The sequence below is a fragment of the Telmatherina bonti genome (assembly GCF_933228915.1).
Source record: "Telmatherina bonti genome assembly, chromosome: 4".
Lineage (NCBI taxonomy): Eukaryota > Metazoa > Chordata > Actinopteri > Atheriniformes > Telmatherinidae > Telmatherina > Telmatherina bonti.
Genome location: NC_136622.1, coordinates 34541464 through 34568686, shown reverse-complemented (window position 1 = coordinate 34568686; position 27223 = coordinate 34541464). Strand labels below are relative to the sequence as shown.

Genomic DNA, 27223 nt, shown 5'->3' with positions numbered 1-27223 from the left:
AAATACAGATGTTAAGTCTATCATTTATTAACATCACAGCCTGTAACATCAGGAGACACACGTTACAGCACAACATATTTACAGATTTTATTAGTAAATTTACACTTAAAATGTAACATTTTCATAATTAAATTAAGTGATTAAAATTTAAAATTAATAAATTGAAATTATTAAATTAAATGATTCTCAGAATGAACACAGCTGTTGAAGACAGGCTTTTGTGTTGTGAATGTTTGTGGCTGCTGTATCTGCCGACCAGTAGGGGTCACTGGTGCTGCTTTGTTTAGGAGGATTTGACGCTTTAAATCTTTGTGAAAAAAGCTTGGAAGAAGCTTAAAAGCTTCATCTGCCCACCTTTACTTTCTGCTCCTAATCAGGCCTTTCTGTGTGGAGTTTCCCTGACGCGTAAATGTGGCTTCTCTTCTCACAGGCTACAGACATGTTGGGTTAATCGCTCCTGGGAGTGCAGGAGAGCTTGAGGTTGTTTCTGTCTCTGTTGGCCCTGTGATGAACCGGCCCAGTAACAGCTGGTTTCCTTAGTACCAACATGACATGGTTTAACCTCCACAGCCTACCTGAGTCCTGCTGCTGACCATGTCCATCCCTTTCTGAGCACAGTGTAGCATCTGCTGATGGAAACTTCCAGCAGGATGATGCACCATGTCACAAAGCTCGACCAATCTGCGGGAGCAGCGTGATGCTTCATGGCATTCTGAGGAACGTTTCAGACACCTTGTTGAATCTACCAACAATTAAAGCAGTTCTGAAGGGAAAAGAAGCTGGTGAGTTTGTTCAGAGCAGTGATGGCGGACCGGCTGCGTATCTTTGAGCTGCAGATGGACACGTGGGACAGGACATGTTTATGTTCTACACACCGTCTGCAGCAGACGAAGCTTCAGCCTCTCAAGCGTTACGCTTGATGACTCACTCCGAACATCACTGAACATTTACATCACACAGAGAAGTCTCTGAAACTTCCCAAAAACAACAAAAACACAAGCACACATAAGTTTTAGAATAAACTTTATTTATAAAACCAATTCAACATCACAAGCCTGTATGAAACTAAGAAAACAACTCTGCTCTAATAACATGAAAACATCCAAAATATTATTTAAGTTACAGCAAAATAAATCTTAAAACAGCAAACTGAGATTGGTTTTTAACTTCCAGTTGCGACTGCTGCCCCACTGGCAGATACCACACTTCTTAATGCAAAGACTTCACAAGCAACCACAGCACAAACATGTCCATAAATAAACAGAAAAAACAGTTAAACTTTAATAAATACTTCATGCACATTCAGCTGGTGGTTACAAAGTCCGATGGAGCCCAGATTAAGAGCAGCGAGGAGATGCGGTGCAGACTGAAGACCACTGAAAACACTGCATGCAACCATCTGGAAACCTTCTGATGACAGATCACTCAGCACACTAGTCGGGTTTCAGCCCCTCCAACAAGTGTTACTACTGTGTTTGCTTTAGTGATATAATGGTTTATGTCATTTTCTGGAATGTTTCTGTCCATAAATCTGAACGCTACATAGGTCAAGAAGGTTTAACAATGATTTAACCTTCAAATTGCTGCACAAACATATGAGATTGTCTCTTATATTGCATGAATTCATGCCCCGAATGTGACCTCGAGCTGCTAGCTTCTCGGCGAGAGGTGGAGCAGCTTCAGAGGTTCAGTAAACTTCCTTCAGATCAGATACATTTTCAGGCTTTGGGGGTTTTTAAGACTTGACTGTTGCAGCCAGTTTATTAGTAAACATAGTAGGGGTTTTTCTTGAAGCTTTAAAACTGGGAATTAATGGTCTGTACAAAAAAAACCTCATGAAATCCTTCAAACAGACTGCTGTGGCTAGCTTATAGCAAGGGGAGTTGGCTCATCGTTGCCCTTTGTGGTCATTCAACAAAATATCATGCATGTTAAGACAGAAAACATACTTGCTTTTAATTAGGTATGCATGTGTTTATCATGGCTGCTTCACATATTTTTGACTTGGTTTGAAGTGTCATATGTACCTTTTCAAGCTGCGATATGCGAGCCACCACTAGGGGGCAGTATTGCTGCTAATCTGACTAGAAGTCACGGGGCGACAGCAGTAAGAATGGTGTAAAGTTTTAAAGACAAGACACAGCGTGTGCTTGTTTTAACAACCTTGATCACTTTTTTTTACTGCTGTGACATCAAAATGAGCCAAATATGCTTATCTCCTCTTTAGTCAACATGTTTATAGTTTTATTCATGGCCTACAGATTTGACAACTGTAAGCGTGTGAGTTCTCAAATGCACCCCCTAGTGGAACCCTCTGGTAACAAGTGTAGCACAAGATTATCTATGTGAACAGTTATGCTCACAACCAAACTGGTTGCACAAGAAAACATTTAGTTAAACAGCAATTATATTTTCAGCCTTTACTGTCACGTTTTTTTTTGTTTTCCTAACTGCAATGTACGAACATGTATCTGACACGCAACTCACGTTTTTCTGTTTTTCTAACTGCGATGTATGAACATGTATCTGACACGCAACTGTCGCGTTTTTTTTTCTGTTTTCCTAACTGCGAGTATGACCATATATCTTACAGGAAACTGTCCCGTTTTAATGTTTTAATAACTGTGATGTATGAACATATAGCTCACACGCAACTCACGTTTTTCTGTTTTCTTAACGGTAATGTATGAACATATGTCTGACTTGCAACTGTCACGTTTTTCTGTTTTCCTAACTGCGACGTATGACCATATATCTTACAGGAAACTGTCCCGTTTGAATGTTTTAATAACTGCGATGTATGAACATATAGCTGACACGTAACTGTCATGTTTTTCTGTTTTCCTAACTGTTATGTACGAACAAATAGTTGACATGTAACTGTCACGTTTTCCTGTTTTCCTAACTGCGATGTATAAGCATGTATCTGACAAGCAGCTGTGACGTTTTTCTGTTGTCACTAACTGCGATATATGAACATATATCTGATAGCAACTGTCCCTTTTTTCAATTTTTCTTAACTGCGATGTACAAACACGTATGTGACATGCAACTGAACCACTGAACCACTGAATTTTTTACTAAAACTTCAGTTTCAGACATTGTTTGTCACTCTAATTTTGAAAAAGGTTAGAGTTCGTAGCAACAGTCTGCAGTCCAATCCCATATCGTCCAGGGCTGGACCATGCTCTGACTGAACTCTAATAGCTCTGACTTAACCAGACTCTAAAACTGTATTTTGTAGGTAACATGGTCTCATATTTCGTGCTACATCACAGGGTCCTTTTGAGGGTTTTTAGCTCAGCTTGCATGTTATGAAACCTTCTATTTTCCCAACTGAGAGCTCTATGCTGGAATTGGAATCCCTGGCTACTCACATTTAATTTCTAAAGAAGAAAAACAACTGAAATATCCCTTTAAGATTGTTACATATTGCACCACAGCAAGGGGTTGTTGCCAATTTCCCCCAGTGGTCAGTTGTGGTACTACAACACAAAAAACTGTCCTACAATGCAGCTCCCTTTACAGACAGAGCTTCACAGAACATTTCTATCTTTTCATTTTCAGTTCTTAATCCATGAAGAACCAATATTTGTGAACTCTCAAAGAAAATTGAGTTTCTTGGTTTAACACAATTTATATAACTGCTGGCGCCCATAGTCACTGAGGATGACTGTGTTGACTGCACAACACTGTCATCTAAAACAAAGCCTGAATTTCCAAGTTATTGTATTTTGTTATCAATTTCAGTCTCTAGTTTTACATAAAAGTATGTGTGCAGTTTTCTGCTTGGTGCCTACAGGAGGAAGCTACAAGCACAGTATAATCTGGCACCAGAACAAGAAAAAAAAGCAAACAAATGACCCAGATGTGCATTACAGAAGGTAGATCTGTAATCAGTCATACCTAGCTTCCCAAGGCCAGAAACTACATCTTCATATCATTTTGTGCCACAACATTTGAACACCAAATATTTAATTAAAGATCTAAAATAGAAGAAAAACAAACAAGAAGCTGATAGATGAATTGATACTTATGTCTAAAAGATTACCGTTGTAGTTTTTATGCACTTCACTTTGGTGTCACAAGTGTGATTTCCGTGAGGCAGAAAATGTGGACGGAATCGCAGAATTTAAGAAAAACATAATCCCTTACAAATTATGGAAATAAGATGAAATTTGAGGATGTGATCTGCTGCAGCTTCCCGTCACCTGCGTTGGCAGGGTCAAAGTCAACGGCGCCTCAGAAAGACCAAAGTTTTCCTTGAAAACAAGAAATGCTACTTTAAATGGCTGTAAGAAAAACAAAAAAAAAGCTGCCTCAGAAGCGTTACAAACAAGAAAACAACAACGGCCTCTATGAAACTCACTAACCCCGAGTGTTTGAGCTGCAGCTGGAGGTTGTCCTGAAGAAAATCTGAGGGGAAAAACAGCAGTACATGCTGACAAAACTGCTGGTAATGGACAGAGTTGCATGTGAGAAATAAATATGATTAAAATAAAGCTGTTTATGGCGCTAAACTCAACTGGTTGAGCTGGGACAACCAGTTTACAGAGACAACAGCTCCCAGCCTGGAGCCTTTTCCTAGTTGTCTCACACTTCTTCACGAAGGCCTCTAGAGCAAAAAGATCTTTAAGATATTTCTAATTTAACGGTTGAAATTTTAAACATCCACTAGATTAGACAGAAAACACAGAATCCAGGGGAGAAACAACAGAAAATAAATAGATTTGAGAGAAACTTGCACAAGATTTAAAGCTAAAAGGAAAAGATCTTCCCTTCGTCCAAATCCGTGTTTTCCAGAACATCTCTTTGGGTCTCGCTGAACGTCTTCCATAAGGTGACCAACAAACACAACATGTATAAACAGCATGTAGGTACAATGTGCATCTCCCCTCATCACTAGTTTCTGTTACTATCAATGCATGCTAACGCACGTTAGCATCGGTTCATCTGCTAATGTATGAATCACCCCCCCATCACTGCAACGACGCTCAACAGGAACACAAATTCGTTGGTTGAGACGATAAATATTCCAAACTGTTTATGATTGCACATGATGGCAGCCGAAACTGCGGGTGGGAGGTCAAGTGAGCCTGTGTGGAAGTGAGGGTTTTAACGTTCATTTGCAAGGGATGGGGGTGGGGGTGGGGGTGGGGGGGGGGGTGCTCATTCCACAGTGACGTCTTGTAACGGGAGGGAAAAATGTCTTTAGTCAGTCTGTCAGACGCCATGAGGGATTTTCGCTGCCTCAACGCGGCGGTGAGGTAAATGCTCAGTGAACAACGCGTCACCAGCAACACTCAGTGAGCCGCGTTCACATCCTGGTTCTGGTTGAGATTGTTGTTGAGATTGTGGAGCACTGGGTGACGCTGGTGCCGGTGGAAGTGGATGGCGTTGGACTCTGGCGCGTCGGTGGGTTCGAACGAGCTGGACACCAGGGGCATGAACTGGCGGAAAATGCTGACGCTGCCGTGCCAGAAGGTCGGCTGGGGAAGCCGCCCAGCAAGAGTCCAGCAGCGGGTGGCCGGATCGTAGGCCTCCACCACGTCGGACAGCTCGAACGTGTTGTCGTAACCGCCGGACACGTACAACTTACCGCCAAGAGCCGCCACGCTGCCTCCAACGTGGACCTGGAAAGAAGAAAACCAGTTCTTACAGCGTCCACTTTAACCCAAAATCAATGATTCCACTTTATTCCCATTTCTGAGATTACAGATCGACGTTTGATCCCAAACCATCTGCTGTAATTAAAAATAGCAACCTCCCTACAACGTCGCTCTCGCCGTCACCTGCAGCGACGCTTTCCAGATGGTCGTTTCAGCTTTAAAATGACTCGCTTCCTGTCACCAGGTGGCGTGGCTAATCTATTACCCAGTTACTTAGATGTAGATGTGTACAGGACGTGTCTCGCTTCGTAGCTGTTAAAGATCATGCAGATATTGATTTCACTTCTCATGGCGAGACGTCATCTTTGAGGCCCCGCCCCCGCTACACACCCCCTCCTTGCAGAATGCTTTTTATCATACGCCTCCAGAGGTTTCGCACCAATTTTTTAGTTTTAAATTAAACAAACTAAAAAGACGGAAATAAAAGAACCATATTTTTGTCAAGTTTCTGAACGGAAAACATGTTTTTAGATTAAGCAACTGGGAGGGCGTACGTGATAAAAAGCTAACTGGACCTCCAGGCTTCTCAACCTGGGCCTCCATCCCTTCAACAAAAACCGAGGAGCCGGAGCCTACAAGCTATTCTGCAGCCTCTCTGGTTTACTGTATGTGTGCTCCAGTTTCGGTCTAGACTGCAGCTGAATCTTTCAACCAATCATTTTTGGTTGCACAAAACTTTTTTACGTTGCGTTCTTTTCATATGATTAACAAAACGCACATTAGGACACGTCAAAGTTACCAAAAAGTCTGTTTTTCTGTTAAAAGCTCCATCATCACCGGACCTTTAAGCCTTTATTGTTTCATTTGGTTTTTTTGTTTGTTCTACGGGAAGCAGGAAACAAAACTACTTGTGATACGTCGTCATCCTTCATCAGAGATATCAGAGATCACAGGTGACTTGTGTCGAAGCGCGCCAGCTCACACGCATCTGATGTGAAATACAAACCTGGGTCATCGGGCTAATTTTGTCCCACTCGTTCTTCTGAGGGTTGTAAACATCCACCTCAGCTGAGTCATCGCTGTAAATAGAAAGAGAGTGAAGCCTTGTTACTGTTTCTGGTATATCTGCTTCTCCTGCTAGTTTACATGTAAACACACTGGTGAGAAATCTTTAACGTTTAATGTAACAAATTCATTAAGGAATTTACCTAAAAGTGAACAACATGCAGGAACAGGAACACAAAGTATCTGGAAATCTACATCGCTGAACTGTCAGAATGAGAGCAAAGAACTTTAGCGCCCTCATATGGTCCAACAAGGGATCTGCTGCTAAGATAAAATGTTTACGCTCACTTCAGGTGGAGAAAGTATCAGAACCGAACGGATGTACCGTATTTTCCGGGCTATTAGCCGCTACTTTTTTCATATGTTTTGAACCATGCGGCTTATGAAAAGGTGCGGCTATTCTGTGTTTTTTTTCTTCCACCGCTAGGGGCGCGCTAACCGGAATTAGAATCAAAACTAAAGAAAAATAAAGCAAAGAAGCATACGTTACTTTTTTCTTTAGCTAGTAGATAGAACACGGACGAAGAATTACCAACTATTAATTATTTTCGAATTCTTGCCCCTTCATTATGGAACCCACACGAAGAAGTTCGTATGATGCAAGTTTTAAGTTGAAGGCCATTGATATTGCTATCGAGAAGGAAACCGCGCGGCTGCACGCAAGCTTAGCATCAATGAATGTATGGTGAGACGCTGGAGGAGACAGAGGGAAGAGCTCATGAAATGCAAAAAGTCAAGGAAATCTTTCAGAGGACAAAAAAGCAGGTGGCCTGAACTTGAAAATGTCCTGGAGGACTGGGTGAACATACAGAGAGCCGGTGGCAGAGGTGTATCTACAGTTCAGATCCGACTTAAAGCTAAAACAATAGCGCGCGAAATGAATATTGAAGATTTCAAAGCGGGGCCGTCATGGTGTTTCAGATTCATGAGACGTAAAAACCTGTCCATCAGGGCACGGACCACTCTCTGCCAGCAACTCCCCCCTGACTATCAGGAAAAGATGAAAAACTTCTGCACATTCGTTGAAAGTAAGATACAAGAGCACTCCATTGGACCAGACGAGATAACATGGATGAAGTACCTCTGACATTTGATCTGCCTCTGACCAGGACGGTTAACAAGGCTGGTGCATCCTCCGTGTTGTTGAAAACAACAGGTCACGAGAGGACGCACTTCACCTGCGTGCTGGCATGCACAGCATCCGGACAAAAACTTCCACCTATGGTGATTTTTAAGCGCCTAACTATGCCTAAAGAACAACTACCGAGAGGCGTAGTGGTCAAAGTTAATGCCAAAGGGTGGATGATGGAAGGAATAATGAAGGAATGGTTAAGAGAGTGCTACAGCAAGCGCCTCGGAGGATTTTTTCACCAGAAAAAAGCACTGCTTGTTTTGGACCGCATGAGAGCCCACGTCACAGATTCTATAAAAGAGGCGATCAAGAAAACAAACTCAATTCCAACTGTGATTCCTGGAGGTACAACAAAGTATTTGCAGCCACTTGACCTCAGTGTGAACCGGGCATTTAAAGCAGCACTCCGGGTCGAGTGGGAGACTTGGATGATGAGCGGGGATAAGTCATTCACAAAAACCGGCCGCATGCGAAAAGCGTCCTTTTCGGATGTCTGTCAGTGGATCCTAACAGCGTGGAGTGCTGTGAAAGAATCCACCATCACCAACGGGTTCAGAAAGGCAGGACTGCTACGTGAGAGCGCTGCACCTTCAGAGCGAACTTCACCGGAGGAAGATAGTAACACTGAGAGCGAGGCAGACGGGGACAGATGTGACGAAGCGCTGATGAGATTGTTCAACTCCGACACTGAAGAAGACGACTTTATGGGTTTCAGCGAAGATGATTAAAGTGACGCAGGAGAAATTAAGTTAAGTAAATACTGATTATGTTCTATTGGTTCTGTTCCGTTTTAACCAGCAAAGTTGCTGCCGTATTAGAAGGCACTGTTATGAATTCTGCGGCCTGTACTAAGGTGCGGCCTATGTATTTTTTTATTATCGTTTTTTTAAAAATAGAGCAGGTGCGGCTTTTATAGGGAAGCGACTAATAGCCCGGAAAATACGGTATTAACTCCTAAAGTTACTACAGAAAAACAGCTGCTGTGTTGTTACAGAGTGTAAACGATGAGTGTTTAAAAGGAAAACTTCAGTTTTAGCTTTTCTTAATTTAAAAGTTATGAATAAAAAACCCATCTGTCATCACCACTGCAATATCTTGAAAAAATACAATCTGATGAGCTTTGACAGCTTCATCAATTGCTCCTTTATTAAATTAATTTACAGATGTATGTATTATTTAGTACCTGAGCCTCGAAGCACATGTGTGGAGAGACAAAACAACAGCAGAGTTACCAGAAGTGTGACAAACCATGACCCTATTTTAGGACTAGTTTTGGGCAGACAGTCTTTTCTGTGAAGAGTTCTAGGTTATGGAACACGCTCCTAACAGACCTTAGGACCACCTTTTAGGTTTACTTCCAGACTTAAGTCTGGACAAATCGGGCCTGCACTCACTTTTAGTGTTGTAATATTTCCATGTGGGTGGTAAAACAGTAGTTTAGATTGAATGTACCGACAATGTTCTTATTTTGGACTGATTTTTATTGACAGCATTGAATGTGTTTGACTTAATTTTACATTTTAGTGTACATATATATATTTTTTGTATTTGTATTTTGTGTGTATATATAAAGGCACATACGTGTATATACTTTTAATTTTGCAATGCAATATAAACTGTGTATACTTTCTTATTGTGTAAAAGCCCAACTAGGGACGGGCATTCAAAATTAGCCTTGGCTAAAATACTGCAGTATGCGCCATCATTCATACTTGTCCCTATCAAATAAATATAAAATAAATAAAATAAACTTTTCCAGGTTAAATCCATGATTTTATTCCAACATAAATGAAAAGTTGCAGGTTTTCCATGCAGAGCTCAGACTGCAAGTTTACTTGTGATTCCTTGAGTTTATAAAAGTGGTTATCAGCTTCGGTAATCAGCTTCTGAAACTAGTCCCTATTCGGGTCTAGGAGGCAGACAACCACGTTACGTTAATATTCGGTTCTGATCAAGCCTGTAGTTCTGGTTCATCCAGCTCATCAATATCTTCATTCTCTGTCAATGTTCCTGGTCTAGGTCCTACTGGGAGTTTTTCATTCATGTTCCTCCCGCCGCCCTGTGTCTCAGGACGGCATTTCTTCAGAGATTTGATGCCATCTGTTGGTTTTAACTAGGAAAGGATTTGTTTACGATATGTCACAGTTATTATAAACTGGATCGAACTGGGCTGGATCTGTAAATCTTTGGGACATGCTGGTGGGATTTGACTTTAAAACTACTCTGAAATAAGATTTATAGAGTCAAAGCAGTCGTTTTCTCACCTGACAAAGTAAATAAGGCCGTTGAGGGTTATGGTTTTTGGAGTGAAGGACCACGGAGGCAGCTGTTCGCAGCTGAGCATTGTCCATCGGTTGGTGTCTAAATCGTAGCTCTGGATGGCCATGGTGTCCTCGTCCGTCAAGGAGCCGATGGCGTACAGGCGTCCGCTGCACGCGGTGGTGGAGCAGTTGTCCATGGGATGCAGCATGGCTGGTAGGGCCTCCCAGCAGTCCAGCGCGTGGTCGTAGCGCTCTGTGCTGTCCGACGCCACCACGTACAGCTGGCCTTTCAGCACGCAGGAGCTGTGGTATTCTCGGGCTTTCAGCATGGGCGACACCTCCGTCCACTCGTTCACGCTGGACTTGTAGCGCCACACGCCATCGTAGAGGCGAGAGCCATCCGATCCACCTGAAGGACACGGACATGTTTGCATTTCATGTTGAAACTGGTGATCAGTTATTAATATTGATCTTATTGGTAAGAAAGTTGACTTTTCTTACAGCCTTAGATTTCTAACTGAATTATGATTTTTTAAGCTGCAACAGACTGAAGGCTTTTCCAGTCTCCCACCTAACTTCCAACATAATTTACCACCTCACCTCAACCCAATCAATCCAACCATATTTATTAGGGGTGGGAAAATCAAATCGAAAAGTCAAATATCAAGATGTTTTGCTTCACAATTTTAAAATAAAAGTTTTTTTTTCCCTTTCAAATAAATGAAAATAATAATTCATAATAAAATTTTTGTCATTTTTTAAAAATTATTTTTATTGATCTTTTTAATTGTCTTCTTGGGCATTATAGCAGCAGAATGATCATCTGGCTACTGTGTTGTTTTTTCCTAATTTAAATTAAAAAAAAAAGACAAGTAAAAAAGTTTTGTACATTTTTTTTGTTTTTAGTCCACAAAAATCAACATATCATGGAATGATGAGAATTGCAATCTAAATCTGCACCCAAAAAAAAGTCGGAATCAAATCGGGACGAAAACATGTCATCACAGCCCTAATATTTATCGTGCTTTAAAACAACACAGTTGACCAAAGCACTGTACACAATCCCAAGCTCAAAAATATTACACCAAAGAATAAAAAATATGTTATAAAGGCAATAAGATGACTAATCAAAGTATCGCACTATGGATCAAAGAATGATAATACATCCCCTTGTAGGGTTGGGATATTGTACACAGCAACATTCAGCTATGTGCCGTTACTTGCTGCAAGCATGCTGTGGCCAAAAGTTCAGTACTGGAGGTCACCACTAGAGGGCAGTAGCTGCAATTGCGGACAAGGTCCGAGAGGTGCTCTTAACAACTATCCACCATTGTGTTTACCTCCGATCTCAAGTCCAGGCTCTTTTTAGCATGAGCACCTCTACCGTTCAAGTCAATATTGCATCTAGTGACAACGCGTGTGGCCTACGTGCCAAAGGTATGCCGAGAAAGTGCGCACGTGTCGCCAGCTGCACGCATACCCCAGGCCTTTGGCATCAGACTGTACATCCAAGACCATTTGTTCTTTTTGGCTCACATCAAAATATCAAAGTGTGTAGGAGAAGTTCTGTATTTGTATACAAGGTAATAAAAATAGAGGAAAGCAACATGACAGTTTTAGGTTGTTGTCAATGTGACGGGCTTCTATGCTGTACAAGAACATAGTGTAGTCGTGGCTCCGTTTAAGGGGGTTTATTGTACAATCCAACCCTCCAAAGTGCAGTGCAGTGATATATACGGTAGGCCTGTCGCAATAAGCAATAAGCAATAAGCAATAAGCCAATTAATCGCACAATAAGAAAAAATGCGTGCAATAAGTTTGAATGGACACAATGACTTTCATTTGTCTTTCTCTGCTACATTTGTTTTAAAACATTATTAACTAAACACGACAACACAACAAGATTCTATCTGCATCTAAAAGCCATACTATCCGTCAATATGGTTAAATTTGACCATTTTACCGTCCGCTTATATGAGCTGACCATAGGTTATGTAATTGTGTTGAATGGTGTTTCGAGACCGTCCAGATAACCATGTTGCCAAAACTGCAGGAGAAATCCTGATCTGTTTCAGCAGACTGGGGACTGGATGAGCATAAACTAGTCTGGACATCGAGGTAAATGTTCTTTAGAAATTAAAGTATGTTGATCTATGAAAGGGTGTACTTGTATTATTATGGGATTTTTGTTATTTTAGTTGAAAATGGTCTCCAAATAACAACAATAATTGCTTAGTGCAATATTATCTATTGCAATAATTTCTGAGACAATTAATTGCATGGCAGAATCTGTTACCGTGACGGGCCTAATATATATTTACAATATTTACACCGTATTCCAACAATCAACAGGTGTTCAAATGCCGGCTTCGCAATAATGCCATCAACTCCTAACTCTCCACCCCGTTTAGCTCGAAATGAGCTCCTTTTAAACCTGTAGCTCCTCCCACAACAGGAGGCTTCCCGACTATCCAAGACTAACAGGGTTTTTCTTAAGTTACATTTGTTTCTAAACAAATACAGATATAGAAACCTTCCTTAAAGGATATCAATTTAAACAACCCCAACATTTAGAATACATAGGACAAAATAAACATGACAATTGCCGGGTTTCATCGGGGCACATGTCTGTGTCGTAAGCGCCGGCGACCTTCGGTAAGTAAAAAGCACATTCATAGTGTAGATTAGAGTAAATATCAGGTGTGGACCCCTAATAACAAGCTGATGGAAGGTAGAATGTCGGGAAACCGGCGGCTAAACCCCACCGTGGGCGTGGTTTACGCTGGTGGCGTACTGGTCCTTGGGACAACCGCTTGGTGAGTACAGGTGTGTGTGAAGCCCGGTGTGATAAGGCCAACAGAAGCAGTCCTGGGCAATGCCTTTCATATTAAATGGTACATTTTCCTTTTCAAACAGAAGCATATCTGACCTCGCTTCACTCCAATGTGCACTTTACAGCCCATTTTAAAATCCTTGTTTGTTTTTAAAGTTTTAAATGGTCACTTATTTATCTGATGATCTCCATCGTTGTAGTCCTTCCTCCCTTGGGTCAGCTGATCAGCTGTTTCTGGTCATTCCCACTCTAAACAGAAGACCAGAGGAGACATGGCTTTCTCCGTTTATGCATGTATAATCCCAATTTGTGTCCTCTTTCCATTTATGTCACTTAACATAAAAAATATTCATATTAATCTTAAAAATTATAAAAATAAACTAATGAATATGTAGTTCTACCAGCTTAAAAGTCAATTATAAGGATCAAATATCACAAAACGGAATGTGCTTGTCAACATTATGCAATCTCACTGCATGTCGCTGTGGCAGTGAGCTAACGGCACTAAATTTATGCCTCCTCCTCCTCCTGCCTCCCATCAGCGACTTTCAGGAGTCACAAGCTCTGATGCCATTTCTCAAGGGAAGTGATGTTTTCACACAAGACCAATCCGCTGATTATAAAGACGATGATGACGAAGATAACGCCGCTGCGGTTCTGGCAGCACACCGTGTCCCTCCTTGTTCACACATAGTCAGTGGCCAAGGAGCCTGCAGTTTATTTATAAGCAATCCATGACAGCCATTTCATAAGACGAAGGAGCAGAAACGGAACATCTACACATGCAATCTTCAAAAATACAGATACAAAGCAACAATCCGGGACAGTTTTCGTCCTTGTTTCATCTACTACGACTCAAATCTTATGAACAGAACGTGATTCTTTTACTTCTGAAACTGAGAAAGCAATAAAGAAAATGTGGGTTTTAATTGAGACCTTCTATTTTAAAATAGATTTTTGACTCTTTTTGCAGCTGCAGTCTGGAGAACACGGTTTGATGTACTTACCCGTCACATACATGTCGTTTCCGAGGGCAGCGATGCTGTAACCTCCTCCGAGGTGGTCGGGGAATTCAGCCAGGTAGCGCCACTGTCCAGTCTGAGGGTTGTAACAGTCCACTGTGACCAGCTCGTCACAGTCATGGTCGCAGCCTCCCACCACCACCAGGATTTCTGCCAGTCCCGTGGAAGGCCGGGGCCTCATGCGGTGGCAGGGCCTGTCATGGCGGTCGTACTCGCAGGACTGGAAGCTGCGGGCTTCGTTCACCATGCGGAGGCAGGTGGGGGACAGGTAGACGAGCGGGTCGCTTTCCACGTGGGCCAACAGGAAGAATCTCCTGACGAACGGCAGCCGGACCTGCTGGAGGAGCTCCGGCCAGTAGTGGAGCCGACGCTGGAGGTCGGCCTTCACCCAGCGAACCGCGATCTGATAAACCGTCTCCTCCTTGTCCACGCAAAGCTCATTGTCTGACACAAACTCAAGGAGGCGCTTCCACGGCAACCGCTCAAAGTCGGTGCCTTTAGCCAGCTCCATGATGTTTTTAAGAACGAAGCGGCGAGCGCTGGCTGCCAGCTCTCTGCAAGCGTACGCCTCTGCAAAGTCCTGAATCTCTAAGCAGTTAGAAACATCAAGCCGCTGCTCCAGAAAGGCACAGCAGGCCTCCTTCACCGAGGGGAACTGAAACAAGTCGGCGGTCTTCAGCAGGAGGTCCACGTTATCCTGAGTGACGGTGACCCGTCCCGTGTAGCAGAAGTCCACCAGCAGGCCTAAAAGCTCGGCCGACACCTCGTGCAGAACCACCCGGTCCATAATGCTCTCCCTCAAGGTTCCTGTGAACATAGCCCGGAAGTAGGTGCTGGCAGCAGCCAACACCGTGCGGTGACAGTGAAACTCGCGGCCTTCGGCACACAAAGTCACATCAAAAAACTTCCTCTCGGCGCGGAGTTCGTGGATTCCCCGCAGCAGGTTGAAGGCGTGAGCCGTGTCGAAAAAAGGGAGGGTGGACGGCTGCGTCTGCAGGACGGGCTTCTCCATCTCCCCTTTGCTGGGTTTCTCCTGTAGTCCAGGTCACAATGTTTTCATCTGAAACGGATAAAAAACAGGAATATGCATCAAATTCCAACTCGGCCTAGAGAATGTGCGTACAAAACCTAAAGCAGGGGTCCCCATCCGGTCCTCAAGGTCCTCTTCCCTGCTGACTTTCTACAAGGGCGTTTCCGTTACACCGAGAATTGTGCAAAAACTAAATATCATAGTAAAAATAACGCTACTGAAAAATAGAAACACCAACATTTAAAAAAAAAGTCTGCTATACAGTTTTTACGCTCTCATGAGGTGGTTTTCAAACGTTTCGATATAGAAATATATTGCAAAAGTGTAACGGAAACACTTTTAGCATTTACATGTCCCCGGACGTCACATGGGGGGGGGGGTCATGGCCAGTTCATTTCAGGTAAAGAGGGCGCGGTACGAAAAACACAACGGCGAGTTCTAGAAAAGGAAATGAGGGGACAAAGCTTTGAAAAGTCATAGCAAATTCTCCGCAGCAAGTAGAAAACCCCAAAATAACGATAAGGTGGCAACTTTACATAAACAGCAATTTTCGGAAAATCTCACAAGATTAACGATATTTTAGGAGACTTGAGGCGAATGCGTTAAACACTAGCAGTGGGACAATCAAATCGAAAAATTGAATATCGTATTTTTTGCTTCCCAATTTAAAAATTTAATATTTAATTTTTTTTAAACAAAAGAACCCATTTTTTTTTCCAAATAAATGAAAATAATCCAGTATAATTTTTTATTGTAATTTTTATTGTTTTTATCGATCTTATTTGTCTTCTTGAGCATTATAGCAGCAGAATGATGATCAGGCTACTGTCTTGTTTTTTCCAAACTGAATCAAGAAAAATGACGAGCAAAAAAAAGTTTTGTACATTTTTTTTTTGTTTTTAATCTACAAAAATCAGGAATATCAAAGAATTGTTACAATTGCTATTTAAATTGAATCGCCACCCAAAAAAATCGGAATCGAATCAGGACAAAAGCGTATCGTCACAGCCCTACTAAACACTGTTCAACGATTCAAAATTTACAAATATCCTTTATATTTTGCCAAAAAGTGTAATGGAAACGCAGCTTCTGTTTACCTGTTGCAACACATCTGATTCAAACAAAGGAACTGATGACAGACTTGTCCAGAGCTTTTCAGAGATCAGTTTCATTAAAACCAGGTGATTTGCAGCAGGGAAACATCTAATACCTGCAGGATAGTGGGGCTTGTGGACCACCGTTGGGGGCCACTGACCTAAAAGGCAGCTGTGGATCAGTTAAACCCCACAGCATGACAACCATTCCTGAAATCTTTTGCCAATGTAAGCAAAAGCGCTCAGACGTGGAGGCTTGAAACATTCAGAACAAACACGGTTTTCAGATACTCTGCAAGTAAAACTGATCAGATTCACTTTGAGGTGAATGAGAAATGACATCTTGTATAGTCGGGCTACTGCTGCTAAATATTCATCAGATCAAAACATCCACAGATCAATAAACCAACAAACAAACCTCCACTTACTGCACCGTGCCAGATGAAACGCCCACATTCAAACAAACCCAAATTCAGACCTGACGAGACCCCCCAGACACGTTTCACAGGCCAAGACGTATAAAACTCCGGGACATACGCAGCAAAGCTCAACGAGACGTGGTGAATCTAAGCAGCTCCTCCGCCGTGTTTAAGAAAGAGAGCTCGCTTGTGGTCTGGAGCTATAAATACACCAGCAGTGTCCGTTTCCAGACAGGGCTGTGTGGGGGGGAGGTTTGTTGAGGGGAGGGATACACCTAACATCCAGTGAGACGACGCCAACCTCACCACCACCGGTATGGTCGTGTGGTCAGGCAGCGTGAGTAAGTAGACTTTTCGAGAAGAGCCAGCAGAGCCTTGGCCTCCTCATCGTCTTCATCGCACCTTCCTGTTAAGGAAACCCGAGAAGCTCAGATCCAGGAAACCCCTTAGAAAGGTTTGGATTCATCGCCCTGAAATGTGCTCCAAATGAATGATTTCAGTCCTGTTAAATCAGATGAAGTCGACGTGGGTTAAGTTTCAGCGACGCGTTAATCCCCCCGCTTGAGCTTCGAGGAACCAGATTATTTCCTCTCAAAATACACAGGTATCTGCTTACAGAGGTTTGTTTAAAGGTTATTATGAAGCCCCTGATCCTCTCACCAAAGGCCAGCACACATTCCACACCAGCATTCAACAATGCACTTTTCCAAATAGCTGTACGAGGGATCAAACTGCTGGGCTGAAGGGCACACAAAGCCTCCCTACCCAGACCTGCACTGACAAACAGCTTTCCAAATGCTTTCAATCTTTTTCTCGTGAGAAGATCCAGAAATACCAGTGCTTCTGCGTTGGTTTTCCACCTTTTCCGCAACGCACAGAGATTTCTAAGACTCCTTTAAAAGTCCTCAGGCAGCCCTACATCATATAAACCGCATAAATGTGCAGTGGAAATCACAACATGGGCTTATTAAAACCTCTGTCAGTAAACACAAACGGGTTCAAACAAAGGACTTAAGCAGCAATGTGTACAAACTAAAGACATTTTTACCACTGAAGTAACAGTTTAGAGCTGAATTGAAGCTTGGTGGGTGGTTCCTACCATCGCCATCTTGTAGGGGCATGCGTGTCGTCTCGCCCGGAAAATACATATATGAGCAAAGAGGTGGAGCTGAGACGGGGGTTGTGAGCATCATGATGGATGATTGACATCTAGCAAACTCCGAGATTTCGGTAGCTAAGAGCTAACCCGGAGCTAACGGGAGCTGACCAGCTAACGGAGGTAAGCGGGCTAAAGCTAAGTCACGTTGTTAACCGGCTAAAAACCGCGGTCGTTCTACGTTCTTCTTACTTGAAGCGGGAGATCGGGTACCTGTCAATCAAAAGGACCCGCCCCTAAATATGCCGAATTTCGAGATTAAATTACTTTCAAACAGGTGAGTTAGAAAAAAATTCACTCCCCCCACAGTTGTCATGAAGATAAACCTGACCTATTAAACCTAAAATGGATTTTTGTACCAGGTTGTAAACATGTTTATTCCTGCTGTAAACATGTTTATTTCTGCTGTAAACATGTTTATTCCTGCTGTGAAGTTGGTCTTTTTAACATGGGAATCTATGGTGATTTGCTCGGTTTCGCAGCCCCTAGTGGATGAAGGTGGAACTACAGTTTTATGCACTTCCACATAGGCTTCACTTTTAACCTCCGGAGGTTGCAAAATGATGCAACTGGGAGCTGCTTTGTGCATGTGTGTGTTTTGTGTGTGAGCATAGTGAATCAAGACAATCTGCTCATATGTAGGTGAAATAATAGCGTGTTCTTCGTCTGACGCTTTCAAACACAGTGTTGCCTCCTACTGGTGCAACGTAGGAACTACGCCCAGTTTACATGCAGGATTTGGCTGCGTTCATTCAAGTAAAATTCTGTCTTTAAAACACTTTCATGCCAACAATGTAGTCAGATTACAGCTGGCTGTTAATGCTATGTTATTCTGAGACCACTGTGCTGCTAAATGGTACCTGGAATTTAATCCAGTAACTTAAACTGGTTGGAGAGAAAGTTTACCCGTTAACTCGTCTACAAACTAGACCTGTGTGAGGTGGAAGAAAGTATTTCTTTAATACTGTGGCTTCACTGGAACGCCAAAGACCAGTTACTACCTGTGCTACCAATAACATCGGCCTACCAGTATGGGTTTTAAATGCAATATTGGAAATTATCAGTTTTTACTTTTTTATTGACAACTTTTACACAAACTTTACACAATATAGATCAAACCTTTAGCCTGCGTGTCCGCTAATTCAGAACGAGTAAATATAGGCAACGTCATGTACAACTTTCCAGATACTTTTGTTCATTTGTGATAACTTGCTGAAAAGTATCGGCTGATAGATATAGAACCAGATATAGAGACAGATATAGAAACAGAATACTGAAGTTATTAGCTTTTATTTTGGCAGAAATGATCAGGGTAAGGGTTGCGTGCTTGTGTGGGTAACGTGCGTGTGCTTTTTAAGTGTGAAACTGTTCTTTATTTTTCTGTTGTTAAGCACTTTGATGTGCTTTTGTATGAAAAGTGCTATACAAATAAAGTTTGATTTGATTTGATTAGATATTGATATGAAGTTGGACTAAATTGGTAAATGGGATATGGGTAAAAAAAAAAAAATTGAACAACCCTAACGACAACTTGTGTGTGAAAATAATTCCTCCTAAATAAGCTGGTATGCAGTCGTTTCTAAAGCTCTGTTCACACTGCAGCTCAATTCCCTTTTTTTTTTTTTTTTTTTTTTTTTACTCATCAGATTTTTAATGACAGTCTGAATGACGCAGATCCAACCACTTCCATATGCAGCCCTACATCAGATACATATCCAATCTGTGTGGAAGCGGCCTCTGTCTGAACATGCTGCATTTAATCCGACTTTGACCTCAGGGAAGTAAGACAAACATCACAAACCTTCATTTACATTTACTATGCTGTTGTTATTGTTCCCGTTAAAAACAATGACAACACAACATCACTGTGAGTATATGAACCAATAAAGAGGTGATGCAGTGAAGGGGGAGGCGGTTTGGGTCAGGTTGTGGGTTATACGCCGCCAGTTGGGTCCCCGGAAATATATTATGTTTTTATTTATAAGGCCATACTTTGTCACAATCAGACTTGCTTCCTCCAACATTGCTGCTTGCCACACCCCTAATCAGTTCACTGCTCTCACCTGCCTCTGCCACCTGTTCACAATCCCCATCAGTTCAGCCTGCGCATATATGCAGCCTCCACCATTCACTCACTGCCAGATTGTCATTGCTCTCATGCCTGACCTTCCAGCACGCCGACCACAATTGCCTGCCCGTTACCGACCTGATCCGTCCCCGACTTCCGCTTCCTGCCTTGCCCTTGGAGCCTGCTCACCAGTGGTTACTGGGTTTCTGTCCTGGAGGACCCCCAACCGTGAGTTGTGGATCTTCACTCACCTTGTTGTGCTAGGTGTCTACTCTGTCGGCCCAGAGGAAAGTTGCTCTGCTCTGCTCATTGGGAAACAGAGTTCAACTCCAGCACCGAACCTCACCAAGTGGCTAAAATAAAGACTGTTAACCTGCCCAGATCTCTTGTGCTGCTTTTGGGTCCTTTCTCCGATCATTTCATACTTGGGCTGCTGCCATCCTATATCTGTGATTTAATCACAGAGATGTGTTGATTCTTATTTTTTGCGATCGAATGATGACTTGATGCTTTCTGTTCCATTTGCCCGCACAGAACTGGAAAAAAGGGCCTTTGTCTACTCCGCTCCGTCTACGTGGAACTCTTTGCAGAGAGACTGGAAATTGTCGCAACTTATTCCTTTGAACGGTTTCAAGTCCAGAGTGAGAGATTTTGAGATGTCCTCCTTTTTGATGTCCTAATTGCTTTTAATTATTTGTTCTGTTTAAGTGGTAACATGTAAATTGCCTGTAACTCCTGCTGCCTCTTGGCCAGGACTCCCTTGAGAAAGCGGTTCTTAAAGGTTAAATAAAAATAAAAGTTTAATGTGTCGGTTTTGGTAATAATCCTAACAGGTTGGTAAAATTGGACCCCTACACATGACTCTGAACAACAGTAACAGTCACTTCTGCACAAAAAGGACATTTTTTAACATTTGTGATCTCCTTTTTCTCAGTCTCTCCATTTCATTCATGGACTGGGCAGAATTTTGTTGGTTCTGACTGTGCAAGTGCTCCTAGATGAGCAAACACACATGACTCATCCTCATCAACATCCCCTAAGAAGTGTGTGGCGTTGTGTGTCCTCTGTACATGCGTGTGGCTTCAGGGCGACATGTTGTTCACACTACAGCGGGATGAAGATCAGACTGAAACGATAACGTGAACAACCATGTAAAAAAAATCAGATCGGATCATTAAAGATGCATCCCGTAACTTTCTGACCTCAGAACTTAGAACTCTGTTCGAAGACAAGTGACATCTATGATGTGTATATCTAGAGCAGCTGCTGCCCAGCAGCGTCCCGAAGCTGAGAAACCCACACTACACAACCTTTACAAATTCACTTTGCCAAGGGGAGCATTACTGGTATGATCTCCTTGATTTACTGGATTCTTATTTTATTTCTATATTTATTTTGTATCATTGTAATACAGAGTTTTCTACTGATGGACCAGATCAGATAGAAGAGAGAGAGAAAGAGAACAGCCATCTTTAGTTCTAAAAACTGCAACAGGTATATTCATGTATTACATGTCCTCGTGGGAAGGATCAGCTCTCAATCTCACTTAAATTAAACCTGGAATTCAGTTTGTCAGGTTACTGAACAGAAGGGTTTGTACAAATGAAATAAAACCTTTTAAATCAAATGCAATTTTTTGCCACTTGATCAGGAAATACAGCAGAATATCATTTTGTAAGCAGCTCAACTTACTTTCTGCTGCTTTCATTCACTTTGTTCTGATAAAAACTAGGTTTATTACAGCTGTTGGACTCATGTTTACGTTATTATAACATTTGTTCTAATAAAAACTAGGTTTATTACAGCTGTTGGACTCATTTTTACATTATAACATTTGTTCTGATAGAAACTAATTTTGTTACAGCTGTTGGACTCGTGTTTGACATATAAAGACAGCTGCTATTTAACACCCCCCCACCCCCCTCCCCTGGCCATCCACGGCTCAGGCTGTCCTGCCCTTAAAAAGGCAAACACATCACACTCACCTCATTCCCTAGCAAGGAGCGCCGGTGCGAGCTCCCAGCAGCAGCGGTCAGATAAAACCCTGACATTTTCACGCCGTGTTGATGCAGCAGCTTCTCGGCTAAACGGTGTGCTGGTGCACGTAGAAATAAAAAATGCAAATGCATCTCTAACACACACCGATGCACCTGAACTACTCTGTCTTTACACCTATAATTGATAGGGGTGGAAAAATAGAATGGAAAAATCGAATATCTGGAGTTTTGCTTCACAATTTTAAAATCGATTTTCTTTTGTTAAAAAAACCTTTTTTTTTCCAAAATAAATGAAAATAAATTCATTCTAAAATTTTTTGTCCTTTTTATTAATCTTTTTAGTTGTCTTCTTGGACATTATAGCAGCAGAGTGATGATCTGGCTACTGGGTTGTTTATTTCCAAGCTAAAATAAAGAAAAATGACAAGCCAAAAAAATAAAAAGGTTTTATATATTTTTGGTTTTTAATCTACAAAAATCAGCAATATCAAAGAATTGTGAGAATTGCAATATAAATTGAATTGGCACCCAAAAAACCTGAATCAGGACAAAAGCATATCGTACTTTTGTAGAGCCCTACTAATGGATCATATTAAAGGATTTTACATCCCACTAACAAACTGTGTTTCCATGGAGACACACTCCAACTATTAACCTCATTTTAAATAGTTTTCTATATGATACTTATATTTGTATAAAATATAATACATCCTCTACAATATAAAAGTGATTTTTTTTTTAAATGTAATGTGATTCTTCATACCTTCATTTACTGAAGGCAGTTTTCTGATCAACACAACCAACTAACCAAAGACGATGCCCTCTTTAAGTTCATCATGTGGTTTCCCTGTTTGACAGAATTAAAATAATTTATGAAAATATTCTGAATAGTAACAATTTAAATAAGATGTTCTTGCCTTTAGATGGACTTTTGCAGGTTTTATTTTTACTGTAATGTTAATAAACATGGCTCTAAGTGACCCCATCAACCCACCAAATGCAGGTTAACATCCACAGCAGTGGGTGAATATGAAAGCTAACTGGCCAGTGTGTCAGGTGATAAATGAAGTTAATTATTAAGGAGATTTGTACTGGTAGAGCTATCACTATCTTTCCCATGAACAGGATTCCATGATGTATTTTACATCCACTGTTTGTGTGTTTCCTTTAACACAGCATCGCTGAGCAAAGTGCAGCTGAATGAGGAGAGAAATTTTACTGAAAAGAGGGGTGGCAGCAGCTGGATGGAGCAGAAATGTGGCTGGTTACAAGAAGGGAAAGGCAGAAAGGGAGGATGCTGATGATGATGATGATGATGTAACGGCAGGTTAAAGCCATCACTATGTAGTTTGTTCACACAAGCCAGAGTACAAATACACACACGAAGCTCATGTAACAGAACATTTATAGACATAAATTCAGATCAGTGACAGCTCAGGCGACATCTGATTACAGGTCAATTAAATGACGTATGAATAAGAATGACGACTGTATTTATTCTTAAATTATCTTTAACTATTGTTAAAATATCTAAACATCGCCAAAGTGGAGAAAAGTGCCCAAGCTCGGAGCTGGCTCTTCTCCTGTAAGTAACAACATAAACGTTTCGAGGTGGAAGACCCAGGACGAGTTGGAGGATGACGTCACTGAGCCGGTCAGGGAATGCCTTGAAATTCTCCCCCAGGGAGAGTCTGGAGAGGTGGCTGGGGAGAGGGAAATGTCTGGGCTTCCATGGTTAGGAGGATGCTGCACTGGGAGGCGACCCTGGATGGATGGATGGATGGATGGATGGATTTAAAGATGGATGGATGGATTTAAAGATGGAAGTTTGGATGGAAGGATGGATTTAAAGATGGAGGGATGGATGGAGGGATTTAAAGATGGATGGATGGATGGAAGGATTTAAAGATGGATGGATGGATGGATGGAAGTTTGGATGGATTTAAAAATGGAGGGATGGATGGAGGGATTTAAAGATGGATGGATGGATTTAAAGATGGATGGAAGGATGGATTTAAAGATGGATGGATGGAAGTTTGGATGGATGGATGGCTGGATGGAAGGATGGATTTAAAGATGGATGGATGGATGGAGGGATTTAAAGATGGATGGAGGGATGGATGGAAGTTTGGATGGATGGATGGATGGAGGGATTTAAAGATGGATGGATGGATGGATGGATGGATGTTTGGATGGAAGTATAGTTGGATGGATGACTGAAGGGATGCAATGGATGTTTAGATGGATGGAAGGATGGATGGATGGATGAGTGGATTTAAAGATGGATGGAAGCATAAATGGATATTTGGATGGATGGATAGATGTTTGGATATTTGGATGGATGGAAGGATGGATGGATAGATGGATGGAAGTATAGATGAATGGATGAATGAATGGATGGAATGGATGTTTAGATGGATGGATGGATGGATGGATATTGGATGGAAGGATTGAAGGATGGGTGGATGGATAAATGGATGGATAGATGTTAAGATTAATGGATGGAAACTATAGGAATCTACAAGTCTCAACCACAAGCTGTAAGCATTTAAAACATTAATTTTGTATTGATGAGGACTGAAAGGCTGAATTTAGCTCCATAAAAAGCTTTCTGTATAAAGTCTCGCGCTTCCACCATCAGAGATCAATGCTCCTGCATTCCTTAAATGCCTCTCCTGTAACAGGAGTCAAAGTAAGCCCCACAAAGTTTTCTCTGCATTTGTTCGGACACAGATGCTCCCAGCTTTATTCTGAAAATATAAAACACTCTCCCTCCCTGAAGTCATGCTGGGACCATTATATCATATTTAAATCTATGTAAAATTAATGGCCGAGTGCAGCTTTGGAGCAAAAAGCTCAGAAATGTGTCAACAACTGTTAACACGCACACAACGATGCGTCGGGCGCTAAAATAACTCCCTCACAGCTTATTAATTACATGTAAATTCTGCTAAAATGCGGATAAATGTCTGTTTAAAACCGTAAAGACACGATATTCCGTGTCTTTACTGAAAACCCGAGTATTTTTAAACAGGAAAAACCTGTAAATAAGAGGCAGAAGCGCAGAACTGAGTCACGTTTGTTCACGTTTTCTTCCAGTAGACGTGACGCTTCATCAGACATCCAGCTGTCTTCCGCTTAAAGCGAACAACAAAGCCACAAATAAACACCCCAAACGGGTGTAAAGAAACTCACCACAGCGTGTCCTCGTCGGATGATTGCGACTTTAGAGGCTAAACTGCGTGGAAAGGCCGCTGATCGAGTGGAAATGAAAGTTTGACGCTGCGGCGCTCGGCCTCCTCTGCGCCATGACAGCCTGTTCTGGATGAAATGCTGCCTTCGCGGCTGGCGGAAATATCAGCATCCATCTAACTTCTGCAGAATCAGAGTGGAAATGTTTTAAACTTTTTATTCTAAAATTAACCCGGGCTTTTTTCAGATTTATAATGTACCACAAAAAAGTGAATATTCTACACTTATTCAAATTGGCAAGTAAGTAAATGGTCTTACAAAAAGGTACAAATATAGGTTTGATTAATAATATAATATTATTATTATTATTATTATTGCATTATTACATTACTATCGTAGTTATTATTACTATTATTATTACTATTATTATTATTATTATTATTAATAATAATAATAATAATAATAAAAACTACAATAGTAATGTAATAATGTAATGAATAGCCATCATCACATACATTATTACTCTTTTTGAACAATATACCATTATTGCAGTAGTTATAACTATAGTTATTGATCCACAAATCTTTGTATATTCTGTACATTATGAAAGTTTGATGAGGCTGTTTATGGTTTGTGGAGAGAATATGAAGGAATAAACATAACTTCTCACCTTTCCTTTGGGAAAAAACTCTTTTTTGGGGCGTTGGTTTTGTTTGTCTGTCTTTAATTGTTATGTTTTGTTCAAATAAAACTTTCATTTCAATAAACTTGTAGATTTTTCCTGTCTTTTAACTTCACTGATATCTCTATCTTACTTTATAAACTACAGATAGGCTACAATACTATTTTCCAAAAAGTTATGAGTCGTGTGAAGGGTGGATTGAAGAATGAACTGATGTCTTACACCAATGTTTTATTTGCAATAGAACATATGAAACACATCAAATGTTGAATAAGAGATGTTTATCTTGAGTTTGATATTGGCTGAGTTGGGACTTGCTTTGGTTACCAGTGTTGAGCACGAGCTCTTCCTGTTGTACCAGCCTGACTTCCTGCTTGTCTTATTTTGTGTTTCAGGATTAACCAGATGTTTTTCTTGTGGTGAAAAAGTCCAGGCAGGCCAGTCCAGATCAGACACCTTCTTAGACAAAACAGAGCTGTTGTAGAAGCAGCATGACATTTAGTATTATGTTGCTGCAGCAATCAAGACCTTTGTTCTATGTCCATTTAGTCTGTGTGTGAGAGAGAGCATGCCATGTGTTTCTAACATGCAAAAACTTTTTTTTTTATTAATTTAAGTACTTTGTGGAGCAATCCTGCATTAAAAAATGTTGTACAAATAAAGTTTGATTTGGTTTACGTGTGAAAAAACCAGTGAGCGGCGAGTAGAACATCTTAAACTGTGTGCAGGAAAATGCTGCACAGTTTAGATACACCTTGTGTTTATGTTTTCTGAGTAAAGTTTTGGTTTCCAGTGGGTGCAAATCATTGCATTCTGGGCCGTAAACTCACTCTAAAAGCAAATACTTTCTCAGCTACATCTGCAATTCTCCTTTTCTTCTGTTATTTTCTGGCTGCGATGTCTGCAGTATCAGAAAGGACTTTCAGAGCATCAAACTAGAGACAATCCCCAAAGACCTGAACTTGAAAATCAACCAAAGTTTCCAGTTACGGTAAGAATGCCCTACTGGTTTTAAGGTTGACTTCCAGCTGGGCTGAAACACTGAACTGTGTTTCAAGGACTAACATCTGTTTTTCTATGAACACGTCGAACATGTGGAACCTTCATTGTGAACGTGAAGCAGTAAATGTCCTGTCTTGTGGTTCGTTTTCATGCTGTTTTATCTGTTTTCTTTTCCATTTTTACGCGTGGGGGTAAAGAAGCAACCACCCCCCCTGCAGAATCTACATATTAACGGTAAAGCAGATAAACACTGTTGCTTTTCTCTGCTGGTAAAAGAATCCTCTGTTGGTGTTATTAATGGACACTACATGTGTGAAGCAGGAAGTGTGTGTGTAGGCTACAAATAATATTTACTATTTTACTGTATTTTTATGTGTAATGCACTTTTTTTTACTTGTATTATTGTGTGTGAGGTTTCTCTGCGTGTTTTAGGGACTGCAGATGGAAATTAGTTCAGAGAGCGACTGCCTGGTACGAAGCATATTTTCCTGTGCGATCGGCGCCGCTACAGAACAAATCTGCAGGGTGCATGAGGAAACTGATACAGAGGACTCTCATAAACATGCAATAAAACTGCATAAAGTCTTAAATTATTCCGCTGCATTTGTAGGTTTCATTTCCTGGGATCACATTGGGGTGGCATGGTTTGTTAGAGGGCATG

At 41.4% G+C, this 27223-nt stretch overlaps 1 protein-coding gene across 5 annotated transcripts; it reads right to left on the bottom strand.

Moving 5' to 3' along the window:
- Positions 1-1006: 1006 nt before the first annotated feature.
- klhl21 (kelch-like family member 21) lies at positions 1007-25012 on the bottom strand. 5 transcript variants are annotated; one of them, XM_079239064.1, is made up of 5 exons: positions 24882-25012; positions 13908-14982; positions 10071-10476; positions 6616-6688; positions 1007-5633 (listed from the first exon to the last, which is right to left on the bottom strand). In XM_079239064.1, the coding sequence occupies exons 2-5, from the start codon at positions 14932-14934 to the stop codon at positions 5304-5306; spliced, it is 1836 nt and encodes a 611-aa protein (XP_079095190.1). In that variant the 5' UTR covers positions 14935-14982; positions 24882-25012; the 3' UTR covers positions 1007-5303. The 5 variants fall into 5 exon arrangements, with proteins under 5 accessions (XP_079095190.1, XP_079095193.1, XP_079095189.1 ...); XM_079239067.1 differs by lacking the exon at positions 24882-25012 and adding an exon at positions 16584-16628; XM_079239063.1 differs by lacking the exon at positions 24882-25012 and adding an exon at positions 16465-16622.
- Positions 25013-27223: the final 2211 nt, after the last annotated feature.

Excerpts from the sequence above, each read along its gene's own strand:
- klhl21 (XM_079239064.1), bottom strand. The coding sequence starts at position 14,934 with ATGGAGAAGCCCGTCCTGCAGACGCAGCCGTCCACCCTCCCTTTTTTC. Across the intron at positions 10,477-13,907 it reads AAACGACATGTATGTGACGG|GTGGATCGGATGGCTCTCGC; the intron begins GTAAGTACATCA and ends CGTGTCCTTCAG. Across the intron at positions 6,689-10,070 it reads GGCCTTATTTACTTTGTCAG|CGATGACTCAGCTGAGGTGG; the intron begins GTGAGAAAACGA and ends TTCTATTTACAG.